This window comes from Lissotriton vulgaris, chromosome 2_1 (assembly GCF_964263255.1).
Source record: "Lissotriton vulgaris chromosome 2_1, aLisVul1.2, whole genome shotgun sequence".
Taxonomy (NCBI): Eukaryota; Metazoa; Chordata; class Amphibia; order Caudata; family Salamandridae; genus Lissotriton; species Lissotriton vulgaris.
In genome coordinates, this window is record NC_141687.1 from 576,393,707 (window position 1) to 576,419,086 (window position 25,380).

The 25,380-nt window shown below is 42.2% G+C and overlaps 1 protein-coding gene across 1 annotated transcript in view; it reads right to left on the reverse strand.

Moving 5' to 3' along the window:
* Positions 1 to 25,380, reverse strand: part of LOC147730764 (uncharacterized) — a 625,137-nt gene that overhangs the window by 156,274 nt on the left and 443,483 nt on the right. Inside the window, exons 30-37 of the mRNA XM_086955578.1 lie at positions 22,054 to 22,188; positions 16,264 to 16,419; positions 15,054 to 15,249; positions 12,387 to 12,605; positions 4,990 to 5,186; positions 4,188 to 4,345; positions 2,701 to 2,937; positions 1,109 to 1,247 (exon numbers count right to left, since the gene is read on the reverse strand). Coding sequence (XP_086811704.1) covers positions 1,109 to 1,247; positions 2,701 to 2,937; positions 4,188 to 4,345; positions 4,990 to 5,186; positions 12,387 to 12,605; positions 15,054 to 15,249; positions 16,264 to 16,419; positions 22,054 to 22,188 — 1,437 coding nt within the window. The remainder of the gene's footprint in view (positions 1 to 1,108; positions 1,248 to 2,700; positions 2,938 to 4,187; positions 4,346 to 4,989; positions 5,187 to 12,386; positions 12,606 to 15,053; positions 15,250 to 16,263; positions 16,420 to 22,053; positions 22,189 to 25,380) is intronic.

Here is a 25,380-nt window from a genome sequence, read left to right on the forward strand (position 1 = left end):
TTCACGGTCTCCGTCAGCTCAAAGTCTGAGAGCTTGCCATTGGCTCCCCATCAGAAAATGTATCTGTTTTAAGATCAACTGTCTTTCATTTTAGTTCCACATTGTAATGCCTGCATTACTGTCTAAAAATGAAAACATTACTACATGGTGCTCTAGTGTCAGAACTTTAGGAATTACTTCTTCTATACAAAGGCCCTGAGATACAACAATTCAAAAAAACATTTGTGCTAATGACAATAAATTGAGATATTTCTATATATAGAGCAAGTGGCAGCCTTTCATCCCCACGTCAGCATAAGGAACGATCCCGCATCTTTTCATCCCTAGGACGTCACAAGAAGTAAAATCTCATATTTGACCATGATGAAATTACAGAAAGTTGCGAACAATCCAAATCTAATTGTACAATGAAAACTTACATTTAAAATCTTAAAGAAGCAGATAAAAGGCAAGTATAAAAGTTGCAAGTGGGGGGGCCACTGTGAAGCTGGCCTCTGCCACAGAATGCATGCCTATTGTTTTCTTCCTGTTTACTGTTTTGGGTGGCGGTGAAGCAAAAATAAATGCTCTTATCTTTATCTACGTGGGTACTGGAGACTCCAAAGTCTCAAGGGATGAGAGTCTCAGGGGCATATGGGGTAAGAAGAAAACCACACAAGGGTAACATCAGAAACTTGTGGGAGCCAGATTCAAAAACAAATCTTTTACTTTGTTCTCAAATCATGAGACGCAGAATCTGTCTCTAAAAGTGTTTTCATTAAATGGTCAATACCAAATAAAGTCAGTGGCAGAGTTAGTAAAAAATACATACAAATGTGTAGTAGAAGAGGAACATTTCCCATGACCTTACATATATAACCTTAATCAACACGCACCACAATATTCCCCCAAGACATTTCAGAAGCAGAGATTTTAGGCAAGCAAAGTTCTGCAAACACACTCCAAATTTATGTCAGAGAAATATCACAATGTTTGTAGATGGTGCAGTGGTCATATGGGCTCAGGTGAGATGTGGAGGCAGCAAGTTCTGGGTGCAGTAGGGGAGCAGGATGTTGTGTGGATGAAAGAGAAACTGGGTGAAGCAACGGGGGGAAAGGTATCATCTTACCATCTCTAAAGCTGTAGCTGCTTGTGGATGATTCATCGTGCAACATCAGATCATCTGTATCACCAATGGGCACCACCATTTTAGTCCTGGACCATGCATTTTCATCAAAATCTAACCCTTCTGTGAGTTTCAAGAAGACCTGCAGGAAGGGCGGGAGTACAGACAACCAGGTGCATTACTTTCGAAACTAGAACATTGCCAAACATGTTAGAGTTCCAATACCAGTTTTATCGATTGACCCATGGAACCATTTTACGCTAAAGTCACAGTAGAAGTCCTTAGGAAACAAGCTTAGCCTATTTTTAGGACTGTATTAAAAATGTAACCATATGCTTATGATTGATATTTATTGCCGCTTTTCCACGGCTGAATAAGTGATGAAGGCTAATATAATGCTCTGTCCATGAAGTTTCAAGGTAACATAGACAGATCAGATTTTTTCTGAATTTTCTAAACGTTGAAAGCAGGTGGCAGAGTGGTGAGACAATCCCATATAGGACATAGAACGAAGGGAGTGGACTATATAGTTTTCTAGACTGTGGTGTATATTCCCCTTAGTGATTTACTCTTTATGTTTTTTCTAGATTTCAAATGAATACATCAAAACAACATATTAACACTTTGTATGTATGTGTAAGTATACATTTATATTCAAAACCATGAGGCTTAACTATAATTAAGAGGCTTCCAGAAATCCTCCTTTGGAGAACTAAGGGGCGATCAGGTGGAGAGAAAACAAAGCATCTTTCAAGGGATGGAAAGTGGTAAAACTGGCATACAATAGGCGATTCAGCAAGGGGTCCGTATCTCTTGACACTTCAACAATGTACTCACTACACCTACTGCCAACTGCAGGTGCTCTGCTGCCAAATCTCTTTCAGAATCAAAATGCTAGGCAATGTGGTGTCAGGGGTGAGCCACAAGGCAGCAGGTACTCTGCCAGGCTTCAAAGACGTGTAGTACTACCTGATGTTAGAATTATAAATGTAAAAATAATGCAAGGAAAGACATCACTTTAAAAATAAAAATGCAAAGTTCCTTCTGCCTACTTTATCGGCATGACAGCACTTATTTGAGGCGCTTTATATCTACGAAGGAGTACCTAAGGGAATCATATAATTGCATAAGTGTTTAGGATCTATAGAACAACATATTATAGTAACAACAATGTATTCTTTCCCACCGCCTTCTTTAGATTTCAACTGCCTCTTGGTTTACTTTCTAGACTCACCTGAGTGGGATCCCCCGATGACAATGAAACATCATGACATCTACAAGACACTGTGAGGAACTCTAGTGATCAGGCCTAATTCGTCTATTAATCAATGCTTAATTTCTCTCAAAAAGAATCTAACTCTATTCTACTTCAGATTATATATTAAAGTTGCAGTAACTGGTTTAGAGTTGGGCAAATGTTATGCTTTCATTTCCTAATTGAAAGTCATGCGATGAGAAAGATAACTAGAACAGAGTCAAACACTGACAAATATTACCTTTCACACATTCTAAGAGGAGGAGAGACACAAGTCTTCCCAAGAAATAAGTGGAGTCAGCCTTTTGATTGGCAAGCGGAAGTTAGGTGAGAGTCCTACCTCCTCCACGGTGGTGTCCGAAATCCCATAGCAGCCGATGTGCAGCCCATCCAGACCAGTGTCCAGGGCTCTGAGAAGGGACAGGTAGGCAGCTGAGATGCCTGCATTGAATGGAGGTAATATGTACACCAGCTCTTCTCCTATATCCTCCTTGAGGTAAGCCTCAGGTATGTGCGACTGGATGAGAGCGGTCACTGCTTCAGTGTTGCATTGTTGATCGGTGTCTCTGTCTTTATACTGGAAAGAGAAGCATTCACAGACTGATTGCACCAGTGGAAGGAATTTAATGCTGAATAACAAGTTCACCTTTGCTGGAGAGACGAGAGTGGCAATGAGGTGCTATTGGTGGTCTACAGACAGAGAGTTCAACTATTCCTTCCTAATTTCAGTCCTCACCCTAGTTAGGAATGACACTTGAGCCCCTATGACTTTCTCAGAGACCCTCAACTTTTTGCGCCCAATCACTTGTGTTGTGTTGCACACTGCACATTGACATGCTTCAAAAAACCTTAGCACCCGCTTTCTAAAATCTACTCAAGCAGCTTCAGACAAACATAAAAACATGAACTTGCATGTGACCTAGTACTTCATGATCAAACACTATGCCCTGATCTGAACATTAATCAACTTGTGCAATCACTGCCTACAGTGTAGCAAACATCTTCGATCACTGTTTATTAACAGATCAATAGTAAACTGATCCATTATCATCTCGATCTAGACTATTAGAATTTTGTATATTACATATTATCTGCATTATCTGTACTAGATCCCACAGTCTCAAAGTGCATTAATAGAAATCTCCCCATTTCTTTATAATATACAGACTATACTATGAGCTGTGCAACCCATTCCAACCCTAGAAAGGATTAATTCCTGCGGGTCTCTTCCGCTTTCCAGCCCTAGCCAGCGAAGGCTTTCTTGGCACTACACCAGCCTTTACTGTAGCTGGGGCAAGTGATATTTTTGCCACGTCCTCCTAGCACATGCTATTTTGCAGCTTCGATCAGCACAGTTGACTGCTATTTATATAGCCAAGCCGAATGGCCTGTATGCACTAGTAGAGACAGTACTAACAGATTTGTGAAGCCTGACCACTGTCCACTCCTTTTGTCGATCTCAAACCGGGACCATCTCCTCCTATGTTACCAACTTTAAGGAATAACTGGTAGACTTTTTTTAATGGAAGAGCTGATCAGGCTGGGGAAGAGCTAGTCACATGTCTGTTTCAAGCACCACAGAACATTTAGGTTCCACTAGGTCATACTTTGTACATTCATGTAGAACAGTAATGCCACCAGTGTATCCATGCATTTTAAACATACTTTCAACACAGGGATGAACAAGCAAACACTGCTGGTTTCCTCAGTACAGCTTATTGACAACAACTCTTTTGTAGAAACCTATTTCATGCTGGGAGCTTCACAAGCACCTCATGCGAATATTGGAGACATGTCTGATCATAATTTGTACAAAAGAGGGGTTACCTTCTTTGTGAGTGTCAAGTGGTAGCCTTCTCCAAATTTCTCCTTCAGAAAAAAGGGACTTCCACAGCATTTGAGTCCACCATTTTCCAAGAACGCTATTCGATCGCTCAAGACTTCAGCCTCATCCAGGTGGTGCGTGGAAAGAATGATGGTTTTCTCTAAAGAAATAGATGATGTGAAAATTCGAGATGATCATTAGTTTATCATTGGGAGAGTCCTGGTTCCATATCTTGGTCTGAAGTGCTATTTCACACCTCCATGCACAAGCCAAAGAAACTCCATGCCGGGCAACATCTCTTCTGTCCAGGCTACTGCTCCTCAACCTCACTAAGTCACAGCTCCCTCCAACACGCCAACCTTATTCTGCCACTATTTAACATCTCATACCCAAGGCCACACTTTCTATCAATGCTCAGTGGTCAGGAGGCCACACCTTCTTCCACTAACCTGCGCCTTCTATAGAGCCAAATCTCTTCTGTATGCTCCTCTATCAATCAGAAACAAGTTAGCAGAGTTAAACATCCTCATACTCTTACATTAGATGACCACAACCATGCCTCATCATTAGATTACTCCACTTTTCTGTGCAATACCGACTCCTGATAGTATTTTCATACAACATAAGACAGTGGGTACTCAAGTAAATTACTCTAACTCAACCACACAGGCCCTTCAGTGGCCTAGCTTGTCAGACATTCTCTCAAATTTCCACTCCACCTGAGAATAGATTAAACTACAATGATGAATTAACAGTGACAGTCACAACAGAATCTTAACAGCTGAAATTTCCACTAATGCCTACCATGCTTGTTTTTGGATATAATTTCCCAGATGGCTCTGCGAGAGCAAGGGTCCACCCCTGATGTTGGCTCATCCAAGATGATGACTCGTGACCCTCCGATCAGGGCTATGCAGATGGACAGTTTCCGTTTCATCCCACCAGAAAGGCTTCGGACTGCTTTATGCCTATGGCTGTATAACCCAGTGTCTTTCAAAGTCCTGCAGAGAGTGGAATGGAGACAGTGAGCAAATATTCAGACATGTGAGAACATCAACTACAGATCACAGCTAAAAACTTGAAGGTAGGTCACACCTGATTACATGAAAATTAACATATGAATGGGAAAACCTCAGCCACTTGCTTAACCTAGTTACCTGCACATCTAAGTGTAGTTAGTGCAGTTTTTATTTCTCGTGATTTTATTGCAAATGATCCACTTTTGTTTTAATGATTCCAAGTAAAACCACAGAATAATTTCAAGTCTCATACCAGCTTTAACTGAAATCCAGCAGTTTCAAACAAAACAAACAATTCTATAGATGCCATCTAAACATAAGATGAGTTTAAATGTATGTTTGAAGCCACTGAAGCTGAAAAGTTAAATCTTATACACTCAAAGAGTCAGGATTATATAAGTCCTGGAGTGAACCCTCAAACATGTTGTCTTTTTCTTCACTTTATTTTTTCTTGCAATGAGGAGTGCAGTCTGTATATGTGCATCAGCCTTCTCATACTTTTTATAGCCAACCCTTCAGCTCTCTCCATTTATTCTACAAAGTGGTCCAGTGCAAGCAGCATTCTGGTCTGAAAAAAGGGCAACATTCTCTTTTTTATGTATCTTTTTATTGATTTTTTGCATACACCACAAAAACAAACATAAAACTGGAAGGTAACCAGGGATCTTTTAACAAAGCAACAAACCAATGCATCGCTACCAGTCTGTGATTGCTTAGCATGTGAAATATCATTGAGTCAATTAAATTCAAGACTGACTATAAAGCCGCAAGCCCCAAATCCTTTGAGGTTTGTTTGCGCAACCCCTCCATTTGTAAACCATTCTTTCTGCGGCAGCACAGTAGTTCATTCCTCTGTAACAGTCTCTTATCGGGGGCAGACTTTTACTTCGCCAACATTTGGCATTGTCCCCTTTTGCCACCATGAAACCCACCCCTGCAATGTTCTCTATGCGCATGTGTATGCCTAGCCATCTATAAGCGCCAGTAATGCCACCTTGGGATCTGGGATAGATGGGGTGTCTATGATCTCTGCTAGTGACTCAGATATTCTTTGCCAGTAACTCTGAATGTATTAGCGCACACATATCACATGATATACATTGCCTTTCACCTCTTAGCACATGACACAAAGAAGGCTGATAACTTCCCTATTCGTTCTGGACTGTAAATGGCCTTATGGCAATAATTAACTGGATTAATCTAAGATTGGAATGGATAATCAGCATCATAGAGGCCATTGTAGCCTCTTGCCTTTCCTCGTCTTCTAAGCCTCTCCCATCTTTTTCTCAGGCTGCATGTGTGCTTGCAATTAGGTCAGGGGTATTGATGATTAGAGATATATGTAGTCTTACTATTTTCTTGCGACACAAAGGTTCAGGCACTTGCTTCCCCTCCAATGGATTAAAATAGGCGACCTCCCTTAGTTACTCTTTGTATATGGCTAGGGCATGGCAGGGCTGAAGATACTAAAAGAATGGTAACTTAAGTAATTGAAACTCCACTGCTAACTGAAAGGAATTCATCTGTTTCTAGTCCTAAATGTCTCTCTGGCATGAAATCCCATTGAGAACCCATGGCCTGAAACCGAACATCAGTAACACCTGTGCAAGGCTGGTTCCAACCCATAAAGGTGTCAGGCGAGTCCATTTTTGTTTAACTACTTAATGCGCTGCTGGGCGTCCCATCAACAGAATACTGTGTTTAGTTATGGACCGACCATGCGGGAAGGCAACCATATAAGAGTTGTTCTACCCCAGTTTTGTCCATGGCCTCTAGTTCCAGGCCATGGGTTGAATTTTGCCTGTCTCCAAAGAGCCAGGCCCGTATTGAGACCATATGACCCGCACCTCCCCACTTGTAGAGGCTAAGGTTGGGCACTTCTAAACCACCCTAATAGGCTAGCAGGGAACACTTTTGAAATGAGACCCTGGAAATCTTGAATTGTGGAATTGCAACCATTTTATGCAGCGCTGCCCTTACCATCATGGAGATGGCAGAGCGAGCCTCCCCTCAAGCTCTTCGCGAGCACTTCAGAGCAAGGGGACTATATTTAGATCCAAGGCAAATTGTCTTCCCGGGTGAACAGAGACTTCCAACATTCAAATCGATATACTGCCACCTGTAGTGGGTTGGCCAGAGGTTGTTGTGGGGAGAGCCTAATATTTGAATGTAAGTAGGCTTATTTCAATTTACTGACAAGCCTGACACCTCTCGGTAGGTCATCTGTGTATAAGAACATTCTGTTGTTTCTTCCGCTTGGCCAGGGAAGTCATATATATGTGCATCCCTCCTGATTCACTTCGCTAAAGGCTTGATCACCAGAGTGAGGGGGAGAGGAGAGAGGGGACATCCCTGAAGGGCATCCTGTCCTATACAAAACAGAGGGGACAGCTCTCTGTTTACTCTCCGCCATTCAGGAATCATAGCGAGCCCTTGCAAAGCTCAGAAACTGTGCAGCTATATACATTTTCTGATGGACTGGAATATAAAGAGCCAATGAATCATATCAAAGGTCTACTTGTAGTCCACAAGGAGCAGTGGAGCCGAACTGTGCAGGCAAGACACCCTAGCCACAACCTCATCTACTCGACATATTTGTAATTTTGCCAGACATGAATCCTTTCTGGTCTTCACGCACCAACGTCCATATCACCTTGACCTATCAGAAGTCAGTATCTTCGCCAGGAGCTTGGTTTACAAATTAAGTAACAAGATGGGTCGGTAGGACACACACTCTTCTGGTGGCTTATTGGGTTTAAGAATAATTGCGATTGTTGCTTCTCTGAGATTTCTTGGTAGAGAGGCTGTCTGCCCTGCCTCGTCAAAAACTCACAGTCAGCATGGTGAGAATAGAGATGCAAATTTAACAAAAACTTTAACGCTACACTGTTAGGGCCAAAAGTTTTTCCAGGGGATAACTCAGTCACAGCCTTCACAACTTCCTCAAGGGAGAGTGGCTGTTCCAACTCCTCGTATTCCTCCCCAAAGTATCCTAACAATTTAGTTGTTAGCAATAAAGTTCATCACTTCCAAGTGCATGAAGTATGTATCTATAGTAGTTTGCAAAAACTTCTGCAATTTCAATTAATAATTCTTTGTCCTTGTGTATGTATATTGCAGGGATTAAACTGACTGCCTGCTCCCTCTAAATAAACTATACATTCTGCCCTGTGACTTTATTTAGTCAATTTTAGCTGTTTCCATGAATTTTTGCTTAAGAGCAACTGAAGCTGAAGCTTTTCCAACTCATGTGTCCTCCCCACAACAGAGCTCGGCTCCAGTGTTATAATTTGGTTTCCATATTCAGCGATCTCCTGCTTGATGTCCCTTTCCTTGCTCCGCACAAATGAGAATGACCTGTTTTGAACACTGATTTAAAGGTCTCTCAATAGGTAAAGGCGGATAATGTCAAGGAAATATTAAGGTATTCTTTAATCGTATCATGAAGATGGTCAGTGAAGGCTTTGTTCTTCAACCATCAAATGTTATGAACCCAAACACCTTGTGGACTTCATGGGGCACAGAGACACATATTTTCACGGGTGCGTAGTTCGACAGGCATCTGGGTAGTATGCGAGAACCTGCGGCAGCACTAAGTAATACAATCGAGAGTAGAATGTTTGTGAGGTCGAGCAATGTGTGTATTGTCTCTTGTTCAGGTGCTCATGATGCCACACATCCCCTAAAACTATAGCGTTAGCCCACTTACCCAGACAAACAATCTAGCAGGAGGGGCAAGACTGTCAATATCAAGGACCTAGTTCAAAATCCCATTCCAGTCGTACTGTAATACACATACCCAACAGGGATCTAAGCAAAACCTTTGAGACAGCCCACAGGGTATTGCCTACTAGTGCTGGGGCAACATGTATACCTCCCATTGTTTATGGGGCAACCTCAAGTATTCCTTCAGTTATACAATATCTGATCAGCACATCCAAATGGGCCTTAGAAACACCAGGGAGAAGGACTTGTGCAGCAAATTAGCAGACCCCCAGGAGCTTCCAGTGAATCCATAATGGAATACTCTAGAACAGTGGTTCTTAACCTGTGGTCGGGGGACCCCTGGAAAACCGAGAAGCCTACTCGGCTCCCTAACTATTCAGAAAATGTTATAATATGAATAGATAAAGTTGATATAAATGAAGAAGCAAAATGTACAATTGAAAAATTGTAAACAATCTGTAAATGTGAAGGAATCTGAAATTGGAAGCTGAAAAATTAAGTTAGTATCCTCAGATTGATATGTGGGAGCAATGCAAGTGCATCAAACAGAATATAGTATGAACAATGGAATTTAGTAAAGCTCAAGCCTTCCTATTAAAATAAAATGTTTGATTGTTTTATATTTGCTTGTAAATTAAATAGAATATCCATTCATTTGTGTATTTGTTTGATGAATGTTTGTTTCTGTACATTTTGTGTACATTTTGCGGTTCAAATCATCACAAATCCCTGGGCTGGGGACCTCGGCTTCCAGTAATGATTCAATGGTTGTCCCTGGGTTCCAGTAATAAGTGAGTAGGAATCCACAGAAGTTAAAATGTCAAGAACCACTGCTCGAGTATAACCATGTCCTCCCAGAAAGCCACATCTATTATCCATCAAATGTGTTTCTGGTAGAAAGAGAATCTCTGCTTCAAAATGTTTGGTATAAGCTTTGACTGCCCCGCTTGATCTCATCAAGGAGGCCACTGACATTCCAAGTCAGTTCGTCATATTTTTCCAGAGCACTGCTCATGATCTATGGCATACTTACATCTACCTGTTGCTGGTCCGGCTATGAATCTCTTTTCCACCTTACTAACTACCTTCAATTTAACTGTATCACAACAACTCCCCAACCCATACTTCTTAGCTAGAAACATCTGTCACCCAATAAAACACATCCTAAATATGGACCAATAAACTAATACACTTTAAACAAAAGAACCAGTATAAACCCATTCCATTGAGAGTTGGCAGTTTAGTCTAAAGTGTTCCAGAGAGTCTCACTTTGCACAGGGACTAATGCGTTCTCACCTATGTCTGTATCCGTTTATTTAGTTTCTGAGCTTCTCCTATTATCAACCTTCTTCTCGAGCCCTGGGGGTTTGGTGTCAGCTCCCTCTCAATTGTCTGGTCCATAATTCTCTTGATGTTGTGAGCACTGTGGGAAAAGTGCAGTTGATAGAGCTATCTGCTTCTCCACCCAAGCCTTGGTCAGGATGGGTATATTTTCAGGCACTGAGTGTTTGGTTCTCTTGCTCATGAGATTTCCGATGTTTCTGTACCTCTTTAGTATAGTCTGGGAAGGTGAAGAACTACTGGGAGTCATATGACACCTCACTTTGATTTCTAACCATTCAGAAGATCTCTAGCTCGCTAATTCAGGAAACAGGTGATCATAGGTCTAGGTAGGGCCTCGAGTAGATCCGCTGGCAGGATATATAGTGGCCAAGTCTCTAAGTAGTGCTCTAGGTGCAGGGAAGCACACAAAGCGGAGATTGTGTCATCTTGAACGGCCATCTTCCATCTGCATCTACAACCCGAGCTGCCATTTCCCCCAACCATGATTTCAATTTCTGGTCAGTCTGGTGAAGTTCTTGAAATGTGTCTTCCGGAGCGACACAGCAGGTTTCGGCCACAGTTATACGGCCCATAGTCTTACAAAGATCCAGCCTCAAAAGTGCAAAATCAACCCCAACCTCGCCTATTTTAGTTTCAACCACCTGTTGTGAGGATTGAACTGCTTTTAAAATAACATCTGTGCGCAGATATGTTTCCTTGACCCCTCTGCCATGATACATTTAATGTATTTTTAGCCGTTTTTTTACCTCTTGTCGCAAATGCCCATTTTAACTCCACCTTCAGTCATGACTGTATTTACTTGGCCTGCCAAACCTCTCCTCGGAGGTAGCTCAAGCAGTTTAGGATGGGTCAAAGTCCTTCAGATCACTGCTTTAACCTTTCCACCAAGGTCCAGATGATGTTAATTTATTTCACCCTCAGGGACTCCTCGAAAAAAACGGGGCCAATAAAGCTAGGCACATGGGCTAGGCGCAAGAGTCAGCTTCCATCGCTCTATTTAATGGCCACCAATAGCCCTAAGCAGTACCAGAGTCTTCGCCAAGACATTTAGAGAATCCACTGAGTCTTCGGGCTGTCAGCTTCATGTGGCCAGAATCTTGTACATGAGACACACTGCATCAGGCCCGTCTTCACAGCAGAGAGGCAAGCGGAGTGAATCCTCCTCATAAATAGGTTCTCGAAGTTTCCACAGGAGCCACATACTCGTCTATTCCAGTCAATAGATGCCACCAGCTGCTGGATATACAGGATGCGGATGCATTAAAATGATCCACCATCTTGCGCTTCACTCATGCCCCTTCCCAGGGCACAATTTTCTTAACCAAAAGTACATTTGCGAATGTGGCTTGGTTAATGTGCACACAAATCTCCTATCAATTACTGTCCTATTTTTAAAGCGCCTGAGCAAGTGTACAGCTTTTATTTAGATTTGCTTCAACATTATATTTTTACTACTATAGGTAACATTTAACTGACAGTGGAGTTGTGTTAGATTTTTCATGATATGTATAAATGTCTTTGGTTACATCTCGACTCAGCTTACCAAAGCAATCTCTTAGATATACCGCCTTCTTGTGCTTAGATTCAGAGGGGATAAAGAGCTGGCGGGCTCACCTAAAATACAAAAATGCTAACACAGGCGCGAGTACCCTCCTAACATGTCTCTACTTATTTACTTATTTCGCTTGGCATCTTGAACATCTCCTCTCAGGCCATGTGATTTAAACCATGCTTTGTGTTTGTAACCTGCCTCCAAGCTGTCTCAAAATTACTTTTGTCCTTATCTGTTCTACAGAACTAGACACAACATTCCACATTAGATGGTAATGGCTGCAATTAGACACACTACATAGTCCAGGCCTGAGACACAGTACACAACATAGAAGCAGTGGCCCCAAAAACTGGACACAGTTCTCCAGCCAAGATTCACATAAATGGACACAATAACGTACATTACAAAAGGGAATCCAAACATCCCTTATCAAAATCAGCACAGACTAATATGGCCCCTCCCTCTCTTTTCAGTATTGTTTAAGTGGACCACTCACACTTTTCCTTAGGTTTACTGCCACCATACGTGTGTATTCTATCCTCGCTGTGCTCAAATCTTACCTCTTCACTTCATCATGTAGTCGTCGATTGTCCCACTGTGGCGCCTTGATAGCGCCATAAAGCAGTAGGTGTTCTTTGCAGGTAAGGTGAGAAAACAGCACGTCATACTGCATGCAGACACCCATACTCTTCCTGATGTGGTCCAGGTGGGTTTGGATGTCCTCCCCGTACACATTGATGGTCCCTGTTGTGGCGCTGAAGAGGCCTGTCAGCATAGAGCTGTGAAACAAGAAGGGTAGAGGTGATAAAATAGGTGAATCTGATTCAAAATCCAAGAAACTAATCATCAGTTTTGCTCGCCTGGGCTGAAACACAGTTATGGAACAATGGAACTTGGGTGCGTTGATTGAATAGACTCTGAAGCCACAGCACATTCCTCATTCAGCATGCCTGAGTAATTACACATAATACAAGTAGACATTACGCCAGCCATCCTGACAGACTCTTACTTGCTAAATTTTGAGATCGCCACCAGGGATGATCACTATGCCATCAGAAGAGTGGTTCCTCTGAAGGTACAAAAGGTAGGGTGAATGGTTGCTGTCTCTTGATGGCCTTCCATCAGTTTGTTGCTTTTCAAAAACAAACACTCAAGCTGACAGTTCATTTAAAAAAAATAAATAAATAACTAATAACTCCAACATCCAAGTAGTTTTTCTCTGCTCGCGGGGGTCAGGAAGGGGGGGGTGGGGGGGGGGGGGGGCGTCATTCTTTTTTATTTTTATGCTTCCTTTCATCACGGTCAGGTAGTTCCCTGGCAGTGATGGACAGAAAATGGACATCTGACCATCGGCCCTAAATAGGGCGGACATTGTGGTCCAACATCTGCATCTCTGCTAGGCTGTCAGAGTAAGCTTTCCATCTGCAGAGCCAAGTGGGGTAACCATGACAGAAAGCTGATGGTCCAGGGGACACTAAATAGCTCGGGCACACGGAGAGTTTGAGGAATATGTTATACTCTGTCATGTTTGTAAACTCGTAATTCCTGGAATCCTAGTAAGGGATGCCCCCATCCAAAAACCACTGTAATAGATAACCTTTAACTAGCCATTAACAATAAAAATACAGAGTCACCCAAGAGTGCCATTGGCGATAGAAGTTGTGAACACTGCCCTATACCAAAATAATATAATATAAAATAACATTCACATAATATGGCTTAAGATATAAAGTATAACATAGAATATGTAACACATAAGGGACAAGATATAACACACAGCAAATAATATGTAATAAGTTATCAGATATGAGCTATAATACAACATTAAATAACATATACCATATCACATTATATATGGCATATACGTTATGTGACATACCATACCATAACATAACATACCAAATCATATAACATAACATCACAACATACACACAAACACATCTTTTTTTAAAATGTATTATCTTTCTTGGAGTCTAATTAAACGTGCCTGTACATAGCTATCTTAACTCCTTCTGTGCTCATGATGAGCTCAGCTCGTCATGAGGCACGGTGGCACTGTGCTCATGATAGGCTGAGCTCATCATGACACGTGCGGGGCTCAAACGTGGGGCTAATTCCCCCGCTGTGCTGAGCGTTCTGAGAAACGGGCGTGGTCATGACGAGCTCAGCTCGTCATGAGCACAGCGCCACCGTGCAGCGTGACGAGCCGAGCTCCTCACAAGCACTGTGGCGCTGCGCGCGCCTCCCCTCACCCCAGCGCTGCGGGGGAATTAGCCTCGCGGCGAAGGGGTTAATACATGCCTCAAATTATGCAGTGTTGAATCTGGATGACAAGTTGTCACAATGACAGAAACAACCCTTTTTTCATTAACCCTGTCTAGATTGCGTCACCAAACCCCAACCCTACCTGAAGGCAGGTATAAAAATGGCGACAATGGAAAGAATCTTGAGGCTCCGCCTGGGAGTCGGAGTAATTTACTCGCTTCTACCACCTTGGGAGACCAGCCCTGTTGATTATGCACTAGAGGCATGGAGAACCATGTAGAAGTTAAAAGACCAACGGAAAATGTTACTGAAGCCATTCTTCAATCGGTATGGTGTCAGGTCTTGTAGGCAGGCAGTAATGCTGTGCTTCGATCCATCTTTTGTACAGCTAAACTGCTGCCTCATAAAAAAATTTGCATTAACTGCAATGAAGCTGAAAAGCCTATCTGCAAAAGTTACATCTCTGGGAACTGTTTGCGCCACCTTGTAATACCTGCCTAGCACAATGGAATCGGAACGCTATAAACATAGATACAGGTTGCCGAGTTGCTGCAAGGGATCATTTCGCTAGTTTAAAAAGAAACTTCCTATTGAGCTGCCTTTAATAGACTCACTGCCGTTTGTGCTAGGGACATATGCACCTTTGAGATTATTTTAATAAGTTTCATGCATACATAAATGTGTTATTTTAAACTTTTCATAGTTTTATTGTATTAACATAATGGGGTGCGAGAGGGGGTTGGGTTCAACAAACGACAACGAGGGGGAAATTTCATATTTATTTAATTTTTCCTCATCGTCGTCTTTCGAGTCCCCCCCCCCTCACCTTGCCCCACCGCTCTTACCAGCATGGGCCGCTCCTGTGACCTTCTTCCATTCTTTTTGAAAAGGCTACAGTCCAGGGTAACAACAGTTAAGCCACTTGGAGGAGTCAGCCATGTTGGTCTCCCACAGATACTTACATAGTGGTTGTCTTCCCAGCACCGTTATGTCCCAGGAGTGCGGTGATATGGCCCTCGTAAAAGTTCATGTTCAAGTTGTTGACGGCGGCCTTAGACCTGAAGATCTTGGTCAGCCCATGAAGGGACACACCAGCAACCAAGCCATGGGGCTCGGGTTCAAAGACCGGAGACAGATCAGACGGGTCCGACTCGGCACCTTGAAAAGGACAGAAGGGCATGTCAGCGAGAAGTGTGGCTACACTTAGTATGAAATGCTTTGAGTTCTCCAGTTAGTGAGGGTTTTAATCTTCTGTAGAGTTATGGCTTTGGGTTTCAAGCTCATGGAAAAGGTAGTGTCTGAGAGCACTGAGGCCCAAGGTCCACTTTAGTGAAAGCCTCACACACTTGCTTCTAGCGAGTGAGGCAACACCACAGGATTCTCACTTGCCACATAATCCACTATCTGCTGCATGTGTGTATAAATGACAAAATAGTAAAATAATGCTGTCCAGAATGTGTTATTTTATGGCGAGTAATTTGCTGCATAATTTAGTGAACTCTGCAGCATAATTTCAGTGGCCCTGGGTATTGGCCCTAATGTTAATCTGCTGAGAAAGGTGAGAGGGCATTTCAGATAACATTCTTACTCTTACTTCTCCCAAGAGACATCCATAGAGGTGATAGTTGTGTACTAACGGTGATGGGAATGTTATAGGAAACAGCACTGAGAAACGTGGCATCATTGGAGGACCTTGGAGGAAAGCTGGGTCCAACTGAGAACACTTCAAAGCAGAATCTAATGTTTGAAATATTTTTGAGCCCTGAAACAATACAGATAGAAGGCGAGAAGACGGAGGATAGACAGCCCCAGTACCCTTCTTCAGAAATGACATGGCGCTCGCAGCCATGATGTATGTCAGCACAGATCGAAGGCAAGAAGACAGAGGACAGACAGTAACCGTACCCTTCTTCGGACAGAACATGGCGCTCGCAGCCATGATGTGTGTCAACACAGATAGAAGGCGAGAAGACGGAGGATAGACAGCCCCAGTACCCTTCTTCAGAAATGACATGGCGCTCGCAGCCATGATGTTTGTGAACACAGATCCAAAGGCAAGAAGACAGAGGATAGACAGCCCCAGTACCCTTCTTCAGAAATGACATGGCGCTCGCAGCCATGATGTGTGTCAACACAGATTGAAGACAAGAAGAGGCTAGACATGCACCGTACCCTTCTTCTCACGGGACACAGCACTCTCAGCCATGAGGTTGGTTAACATCAACCCCCTTGACTTCTTCCTGATGCAGACAGATGAAAGACCGCAGCATTCCATCCAGAAGGAAGGCAGGAATGGGAAGTACCATGGGGAGCCTATGCCATATCTCCCTGTAAACCAAACACATACACCACATGTAAGTAGATCATATCTTACCAGAACAACAGAGAAAGACTACAATAAATAAGCAGTTGGGGATTGCACGCCATGTCTTGAGAGTGAACATGCATGCCACTATTGATGAACATGATATCCGTACTATCAGGCCAGCCTAAGCTGCAAGATCACTACATATTCACACACTTGGCTCATGTGGATGAAAAAATAGTTTTTAACTTTCCGACATCCGTAGACTCCCACTGAATCGTAAATGGAGGTAGAGGACGCCTGCCTAAGCAATATATATGAGGTGAACCTCAAAATAATACACACATATACATAAACAAGTATAGATCATACAAATACATAAATATTTGAATATTGTATTTAATTCACCTACAAACAAAAATACAAATACGCGATAATCAATACTGAAATGGGAAGCTTGGAGCAAAATTTAGCTTTATTTCTACAAGATAAGGCAAAATTCTTGAATCTAGAATATTACTAACTTGTTTGTACCTATTGCACACACTCTTTTAGTCGACGCATGCCACTGCTGCTTGACTTGAGACCTCCAGTGGTCCATAATAGATTATATTGCTTTCCTTTCACTGCCCCCTAAAATTACGATTATACTACCTTCTTGATTTTTAGCTTCTAATTTCACATTTCTTCACATTTACACAGTGTTTTGCAACGGGATTTGGAAGAGATTGTGGGTCAGAAACTCAGAAGTTCGTATTTTTGATAATTCATCACTTACTTAGAAGACAGAGAAGCGACCATGTTCTTCACCAGATAAGAACAGATACAAAAGAATGCAGGTGGGCTTCGTGCCAGGAAAAAGAGTGTGGGGGGTCTCCAACCACGGCCGGTAGTGGGAGTACGGAGTTTAACAGGTAAGTAAACATATAAATAAATAAAACGAATTTCGTTGCGTGCACTGCATCACCAGTGCGCACAACGAAATTTGTTTCATTTATTTATATCTTTACTTACCTGTTAAACTCCATAATCCATACATTACTACCCCCCACCCTGCCCCTACCCACGTCACCGCCCGGCAGGTACTCCCACTACCGGCCAAGGCTGGGGGTCTCTAATGTATTTTAAGATTGTTCCCTTTTAGGGTTCCAAAGACCAGATTAGTTGGTCGACAAGGACAGACCCAGGACTTTCTGAAATCATCTTAAACAATTGTGAATTTCTTGATCGATGAAACAAGCTTGCTATGGATAGAAAGCAAAATTGTGTCTACTGCTAGAAAGAAGCGACTTCTTCTAAGAGCAACAGGGCACTCTTGGGCTGGACTACTGTTCAGCATAACTCTTTTTAACCCTTGTTAGTCCCCATAACCCACGCATACCATGCTTATTCACATGGAAAGGGCGGCTGATAGACTTAAAGCTGGTATATTTTTCCCAGGAAGCTGGTGAGATGATATGTTTGGGAACTAAAAAAACCCCACAAAACTCAGTCAAATTCGATGTATAAATATTTTTTTATAGAAGCATAAAAGAACTCTAACCCACCCTAGGTGAATATCTGATGCCCTGGTGGCAGTTCCTGGAAGGAGCAAATATCCTACACCCAAATCAATCCTGTTTTAGGCCACAGCATTCCACAGAATCAGCCCTCCTGTACACATCTGAATCCCTTAAAGCCGCCATGGACCAAGGAAGGAACACTGTGTTGGTCCTATTGGACCTATCAGTCGCTTTAGATACGGTCTCACATGACATCCTCCTCAAATCCTATGGCATTACTCATCTTGCTCTGGCCTGGTTAAAATAGTTCCTTCAAAACCGTAGACAAGTCATCACCCTTGGAGAATGCCAGTCAGCAGAGAATCCTCTGCTCTCCGGAGTTGCACAAGGGTCCATTCTAAGTCCAGTGCTTTTTAATATCTATATGGCCCCATTGATCAGCCTGATATCGTCCTTTAACATCAAGACCATCTCATATGTGGACGATATGCAACTAATCCTGGTCTTCGACAAAAACACCACATTAGCTGAAGAAAACCTCCGTCAATGTCTCACTCCGGTTTTTCATTCGATGAAAGCCAATCATCTGAGATGCAACTCCGAAAAAACTGAAATCATGCTGGTGGGGAGATGGAGTTATTTATGCCCCAGTCTAAGGTGGCTGGCCGACAACCCCCGCCCTTCGAACACAGTAACGACAGCTAGAAACCTGGGGGTCAGGTTTGAAGCAGCCCTGTCTTTCCACCAGCAATCACTATTTGTGGCAGGTACTTCCTTCCATCTGATCAAATCACTAAAAAAGTTCTTCGATCTCCTCCCCATCTTGGCGAGACAGACAATTGCAACGGCCTTAATTACATCTAGAATTGACTAATGCAACAGCCTCTCTGCAGGCGCTAATAAATCGGTCCTACATAAACTTCAGATGGTCCAGCACGCTGCAACACGACTAGTACTATAACGGCCAAACAAATCATCTTCATCAGCTGCTCTGGAGGCACTTCACTGGTTACCGAGCCACAAAAGAATCCTGCTCAAAATCCTGATAATCACTTTTAGAAGCTTCCACTCCTCAGGCCCCCAGTAGCTCCACTCCAAGTTCATTTGCTATTCTCCATGCCACACCCTCAGATCATCCAATGCTAATCTATCAAAACCCTCAGCTTTCAGATGTATCTGAAAAGGGGGGAAATCTATCGCAGTGTTAGGCACCAAAGCCTGGAACCAACTCCCTAGCAACCTCCATCTCATTCAATCAGAAACCCTCTTTAGGGTTTCTGATTGAAAAAACAAGCAATGGCAAAAAAAAAAAAAAATCGGCTATGCTACCTATTGGCCTTGTTAATGTTTTTTGCTATGTTGCATAGCAGCATGGCTGAAAGTTTTTTTTAAATTTGGTTTTCACACAGGCAGCACTGTCCGTGTCATAGCGCTTTTGTTTGTTGCTGGTGGGAGGCAAGGTAGGGAGGTATTTACACCTTCCATGTTGCACATTATCCCTCAGAGATGCCTCCCAACCTGGACTTACACAACACAAGGAATGTTTTTTAAAGTGTTATGACACAGGAAATACTGACTGCGTAATACCTTTTTTTTTCTACTTTCAGCTGTGCTGCTGTGCAACATAGGTAAAAACATTTACGAATCAATAGCTCACATAGGTGAGACCTATTGACTTTGGCAATAACCCTCAGATCATCTTCAAGAATGATCGTGGCATGAGGCAGAGGGCTGATAATGTGTTTGATTGCTTATAAAGCGAGTCTTGAATGTGTCCGAATAAACTCAACTGAATGGATAAAAACCGAAATCTTCAGCTTTATACCCTTTCTAGCTTGGGAGCTCCCGTTATAGTGAAAATCCCACTCCAGAGCAACGAGTTAAGAACTTCAGGGGTAAGTTCGGCTCTGGTTAAACCTTGTCAAATCATTATCTCTTGTCATCACCCGTCTGTCTGAACCGAGCGCCTTAAAGCGGATTCTGCATCTGCTCTGGTTCTCCTGATTCTAAAAGCGCCTAGTGCAGCTAGTCGGTACTCTTGCCAGTGGCGGAACCAATGTGTCATGGTGCAAGGATGGAAATAGCTGTCTGGCAGCTGCTGCTTGAATTGTGAAATACGGTAATAATCAGGGTTCAGCGAGCCTCTCAAGTCTCTGGGCACCGGTGCCACTGCACCTGTAGCGCAAATGCAATCTACGCCCCTCACTATTGCAATGACATCTAGTTTGATCTGGGCACAATGGCTCTCAAGAAGCTGTTGACTATGGCGGCTGGGCTTGGCTTGAAAGTTTCTCCTCCTCCCGCCTCCTTAAATTAGCTCCAGATGAAACAAAGTAATATTAAAATATCATTCTTTGGCCCATAAATCTCTTTTTGATGAGTGCCAAAACCCCCTTGCTCAAAAACTTGCTCATAACATTCCAAGCCGTAGTCTTAGATCAGAAAGGGGCTCTTTAGTTACAGTGATCAAGTGCGGTCGAGGTACACTAGGGGCAGAACTTTGTCAATCCCAGCAGTCAGGCACTGGAATTCTTTGCCACTTTCCCTTAGTTCTCAAGATTCTTTGTTGAAATTTAGAAAACATCTAAAAAAGTTGCTCTTTAGTTCCTCTTAGTGGCTTTGGCCGATACTTTAGGTATTTGTTCTGACAGTTCTTTCTGATTAGTGCCCGAGCGGCAATATACTTTTGGGTATACATCAGTGCTTTATAAATATTTAGTTAACAAAAAATAAATAAAAATAAACAGAGGCATTCACAAATGCTTTTTAAATTCAACGATTGCAGGAATGCATTTATCACCTTAAAGCACTGCTCTATATGTTTCACTAATGTTAGAGAAAATACAGTACAAAAGAACTGCTTCATTATGTATACATTGCACGTAGGAGATATAAAGCTGAATGTGACCAAACAGTGTGATGAGTGAATGTGCTTTTCAGGTGTAAACAGCCCCTAATGTACTGCAATGTAGGTACACTTCTTGGACGATCGAATGATACACCAAATAGCCAACAGCGTGATTTGATAAAATACATCTTCTGTGGATAGAGCCTAAGCCCACCCTATGTATATTTTAAAGATTTTGTAACACTAATTCTGCAGACATCTGTGCTGTCAAGGCAGACCTCGAAAAAGAGTACTGTGGATCTGTGCTCAGAATAAACGTCAGGGCCGGACTGGCCGTAGCGGGCACCGGTCATTTCCCCAGTGGGCTGCCACGGTGGGGGCCAGTTTACGACCACTGGGGGACCGTTTTCTTATTACCGGGGGCTGGTTTTGCAACATAGCTGCAATATTGGCTCACTGTTAGGTTGGAGGACAGGGTACTTAGTCACATACTCAGTCACATTTGTGACTGAGTGCCCCGTCACCCAAACTTTAAATCATACCGTATATTTTTATCAGATCAACCATCCAACTACTTTTTGCTTGCTGTAGGTTCGTCATACTTATGCAGAGATGGTGGAGTTTGCCTAGGTTCGCTGGCTGGGTGTGTCATTCCTTAGGATCTAGAATACACAAACCAGGAGCGCAGTGCCACCTCATAGTTCCTCAGTACAAGTTTGTCGGAATAGCATAGTTACTTGCCACGTGACGTAAATACCATTACACCAGGGTAGATATCTCATATTCTAAGTTTTGAGCAGGAAAAGGAGGCATTGCATGCATAATCAGTTTTTAACACACACCGCATTCTGCATTTTTTGCCTTTTTTCCTGGATTTTTTTCACTGAAAAATTAAGTAGATTTGACCTGTCGGAACTTTAATAATCACACAAACCGTGTGTTTGCACACTGATCGGAATGTAACCCTAAATTCGTAATGAAGGCCTTAGGGTAGCTGTTTTAGGCAGTCAGCACTACTTGGGCTACTCCAACTAAAAGAAATTAAAGTTGGTGCAAGTTTAATCAAAAATTCAAAAAGTTGAGGGAACCAAATATCTGTATCTAAGAAAAGAGCGTGCCATCCACACATTCACTTATCTAAGTGATCTTCTATTATCTAACTTGAGTAGCTTATTCTCTAGAATCTTTAACTCTGTAAATGCCTCTTCATCATTGCTTCTTCATATGTTCCTTACCTGTGCAGGAATGCAAATCTACTTGTGTATGTTTGGAGATAGGGTTGGAAACTTTTTATTTCTGTGTCCTACCTGGGAACACCGTCTGGATATACGAGCCCACGATGAAGTAAATACCCGAGTCTATAAGCAGGAGCCAACACATCCAGGCAAATGAACAGGTATCGTTTGTCACAGGAGAGGAATACATATTGCCCCATTGTAGACCTACAGTGAAAGAAACAGAGAGAAAGAAAACATGTTAACCAGGTTTCACACTATGTTTACACGCAAGAGACTCAACTCAACTCCTCCTCTTTTCTGCTTCTAGATTTAACAAAGGCTCAAAGAGCCCTCAAACAGAGTTCAATGTGGATTTGCAACATGTGCTCATTATGAATACACATTTTCAAGTCCCTTATCTTTCAGTTGATGTAGCAGCAAATGAAAATGGGATTCAAAGAGTAAAAGACACTAGAGTTTACAAGGAGGCTACTCCACAAACTTTGATCTTTCATTAACACAGCTGTCATCAGTAGAATACCTGGAGTGATGTTTTTCCCCAATAAATATGTTTTAATAATGGAACCCTATTCAATGACTGAGTGGGTCTAGACCAGTGGTTCTTAACATTTTGACTTCTGTGGACCCCCACCTTATCATTACTGGAATCTGGGGACCCCCACAGAATCCTTTCCGGAAGCAGAGGACCCCGGCCTAAGCATTTTTGATTATTTGAACTGCAAAACAAAATGCAGTGACTACTCATTGTCCACACTACATCCTGTTTGATACACTTGCACTGCTCCCACAAATCAATCTGAGGATACTTACGTCATTTTTAGCCTCTGGTTTCAATCTCCTTCGCATTTACAGAATGTTTTTGAACATATTCATTTGAACATTTCTTCTTTATTTATATCGTCTATATTAATCTGTTAATATTACTTCATTTTATAATCAGTTACGGACCCTCTGGGTAGGTTTTGTGGACCCCCAGAGGTTCCCGAATTACAGGTTAAGAACCACTGGTCTAGACCATACATGACAAAGTATCGCCCCGACTGTACTTCCTTGTGTTCTCTTGTCCCCTCTCTTGATCTTCTGCCCATATCTTCCTGGACCAGACTGGGTATTCTCTTTCCTTTCTTTGTTCTCTGTTTAAGTCACTTCTGCAAATTCATGGGTAGGCCAATAGTAGGTTAAGAGTACATTAGGAGCAAGTCAGAAGTAAGCTACGAGTAGGCCAGGAGGTAAGTTACCATGAATAAGTCTGGAATTAGTCAAGAGGAAGTCAAGAGTAAGTCAGGAGCAAATAATGCTTATGCACACCAGCATATATGAAAATCTTTGTCGAGTGGGTCTGGTATCGGTGGTTGTACTTATGAGTTACTAGCAGAGCCTGCTTTTTTGAATGAGCAGTGAAAATGTCCAGCAGGAGACATAAAGATTGTTTGCTGGTGCTGTGCCCCTCGTCCCACCAAAAGATCATGTACAGCAAGAGCAGTCTTGAGTAATTGAGGAATAATTCGGGGTGCTTGGGTTAATCCGACCTGGCCCTGATAATCCAATTCAGGATTTGACAGCTCAGGTATCTCTGATGGCAGCACTGCTATTCATAGGCATAGAAGCATCCAGCTAAAATCCGCTCGTAAAGGGGCAGATTCTCAGAATTTGCTCCTTTGTGACCTGTATTTTTGCATTTGGGATGCATCATCCCAAATGCAAAAATCGCAATTTAGGAAATCGCAAAATTGCGATTACTTGCATTTAAGGAATCTCAAATTGAATTTCCTTAAATGCAATGCATTAAAGTAAAAGAAATAGCGATTTCGCTAATAGGGTTCGCAAATTACCATGAAGTTGAACTTCATGGTAAGTTGCAAAAACTTTGAAAAATGCACTAAAGTGCATTTTTCAAAGTTCCATTTTACACACAAACATGCCCTTAGGGCATGTGTGTGCAAGATATACCCATATGCAGATTTCAGGGGTGCAACAGGGTGTCCTTTTGACACCCTGTCACCCTTGAAATTGCAATCTCAATTTGCAATTCTCTAATTGAGAATCGCAAATTGAGATTGTCTTCTCATTCATTCCTATGGGCCTCTAGGCCCATAGGAATGAATGGGGAGGTATTCCTTAATTGCGATTGGCAATTTGCGAGTCGCAATTAAGGAATTTTAAGAAATCGCTATTTTTTAAGCGAGTTCTTCTTGCATAGCATTTTGCTATTCCTTATTAGCGAATCGTTATATTTCGCTAATAAGGAATCGCAAAATGGATGCTTGATGCATCTGGGGGATAGTCTCCTTATTTTGGAACACAAATCTCTGCCAAAATCTGTTACTCCCAGAGGTGATGATCAAGATCCTCACAAGTTCTGAAACAACTCTCTTCACTTTCCAATAAACTACTTAAATAATTTGTTTTCAGAATCAGGCCACATTCCTGTTGTGGGTTCGAAAACAGTTCTGTCTGATATGAATGCATCCCAAGTCTACTGTGAAGAATACTAAATTGATAGTCTTTGATCATGAATGTCTTCTTGTTTGGAATATCCCACTTTGAACCACACATGCGCTGATTACATTTTTAGTTTCTTGCATACAACTGTCACAGTTTTACATATCTCTCTTAGGATAGTAAATAGATTATTGGAAATATTTGGGGTAATTAACCTAAATAAACCCCTTGAAGGTGAAAATGGTGAGTTGATGTCATTAAATCTAGCAATGAGGTTGGATATGTAGCCGTTCTGTATTAATTTTCAAGAGCTGTAAAAGTCGACATGCTGCCCTGGAAGGCTCTACTTAGTTTTAAGGTTTGCACTGTTGCTCTTTAACCTCCATGCAAAAAATGTATATTTTTATTTGATAATGATTTTAGGGTGGAAGCATCTAATTGCCTGAAACATGAAAAGTAGCTGGTAGAGGGTACACATTTTAATCTTATTCACCCGTTCAAGTAAAAAAGGTGCTAACAGAAACCATGATGATATTTTGATCTTAATCGTGGTCAGAACAAGTTTGAAATTGAGCCTCAAATACTTAGCAAAATCTGCTGTTGAAAAAGCCTGCAGCTACCTCGGGTTCAGGAGGATCGCCTTCCTATTTCACATCTTGGAGATAAAGCCTAAATATCTGCCTTCTATACATTCACATTGTAAGTTGAAAACTCAGGAAAGTTAAGGGTGGTCTTGTGAGTGGCAACAGAAAACTTTGGAGATGGGGGGGTGTTGGGGAGGGGGGCTGGAGAAGTCTCCTTTCAATTCCAGGAAGTTTGTTTTCAATTAATTGAGAAAAAGGCATTGGGATTGATTATACATTTTCAGGACGCTCTCTCTGACTGCCTAGGCTAAAGGTGGGACAGCAATAAGACTCCACTCTCATCCTCTAGAGATTGCCCTTCCAGCTCTTT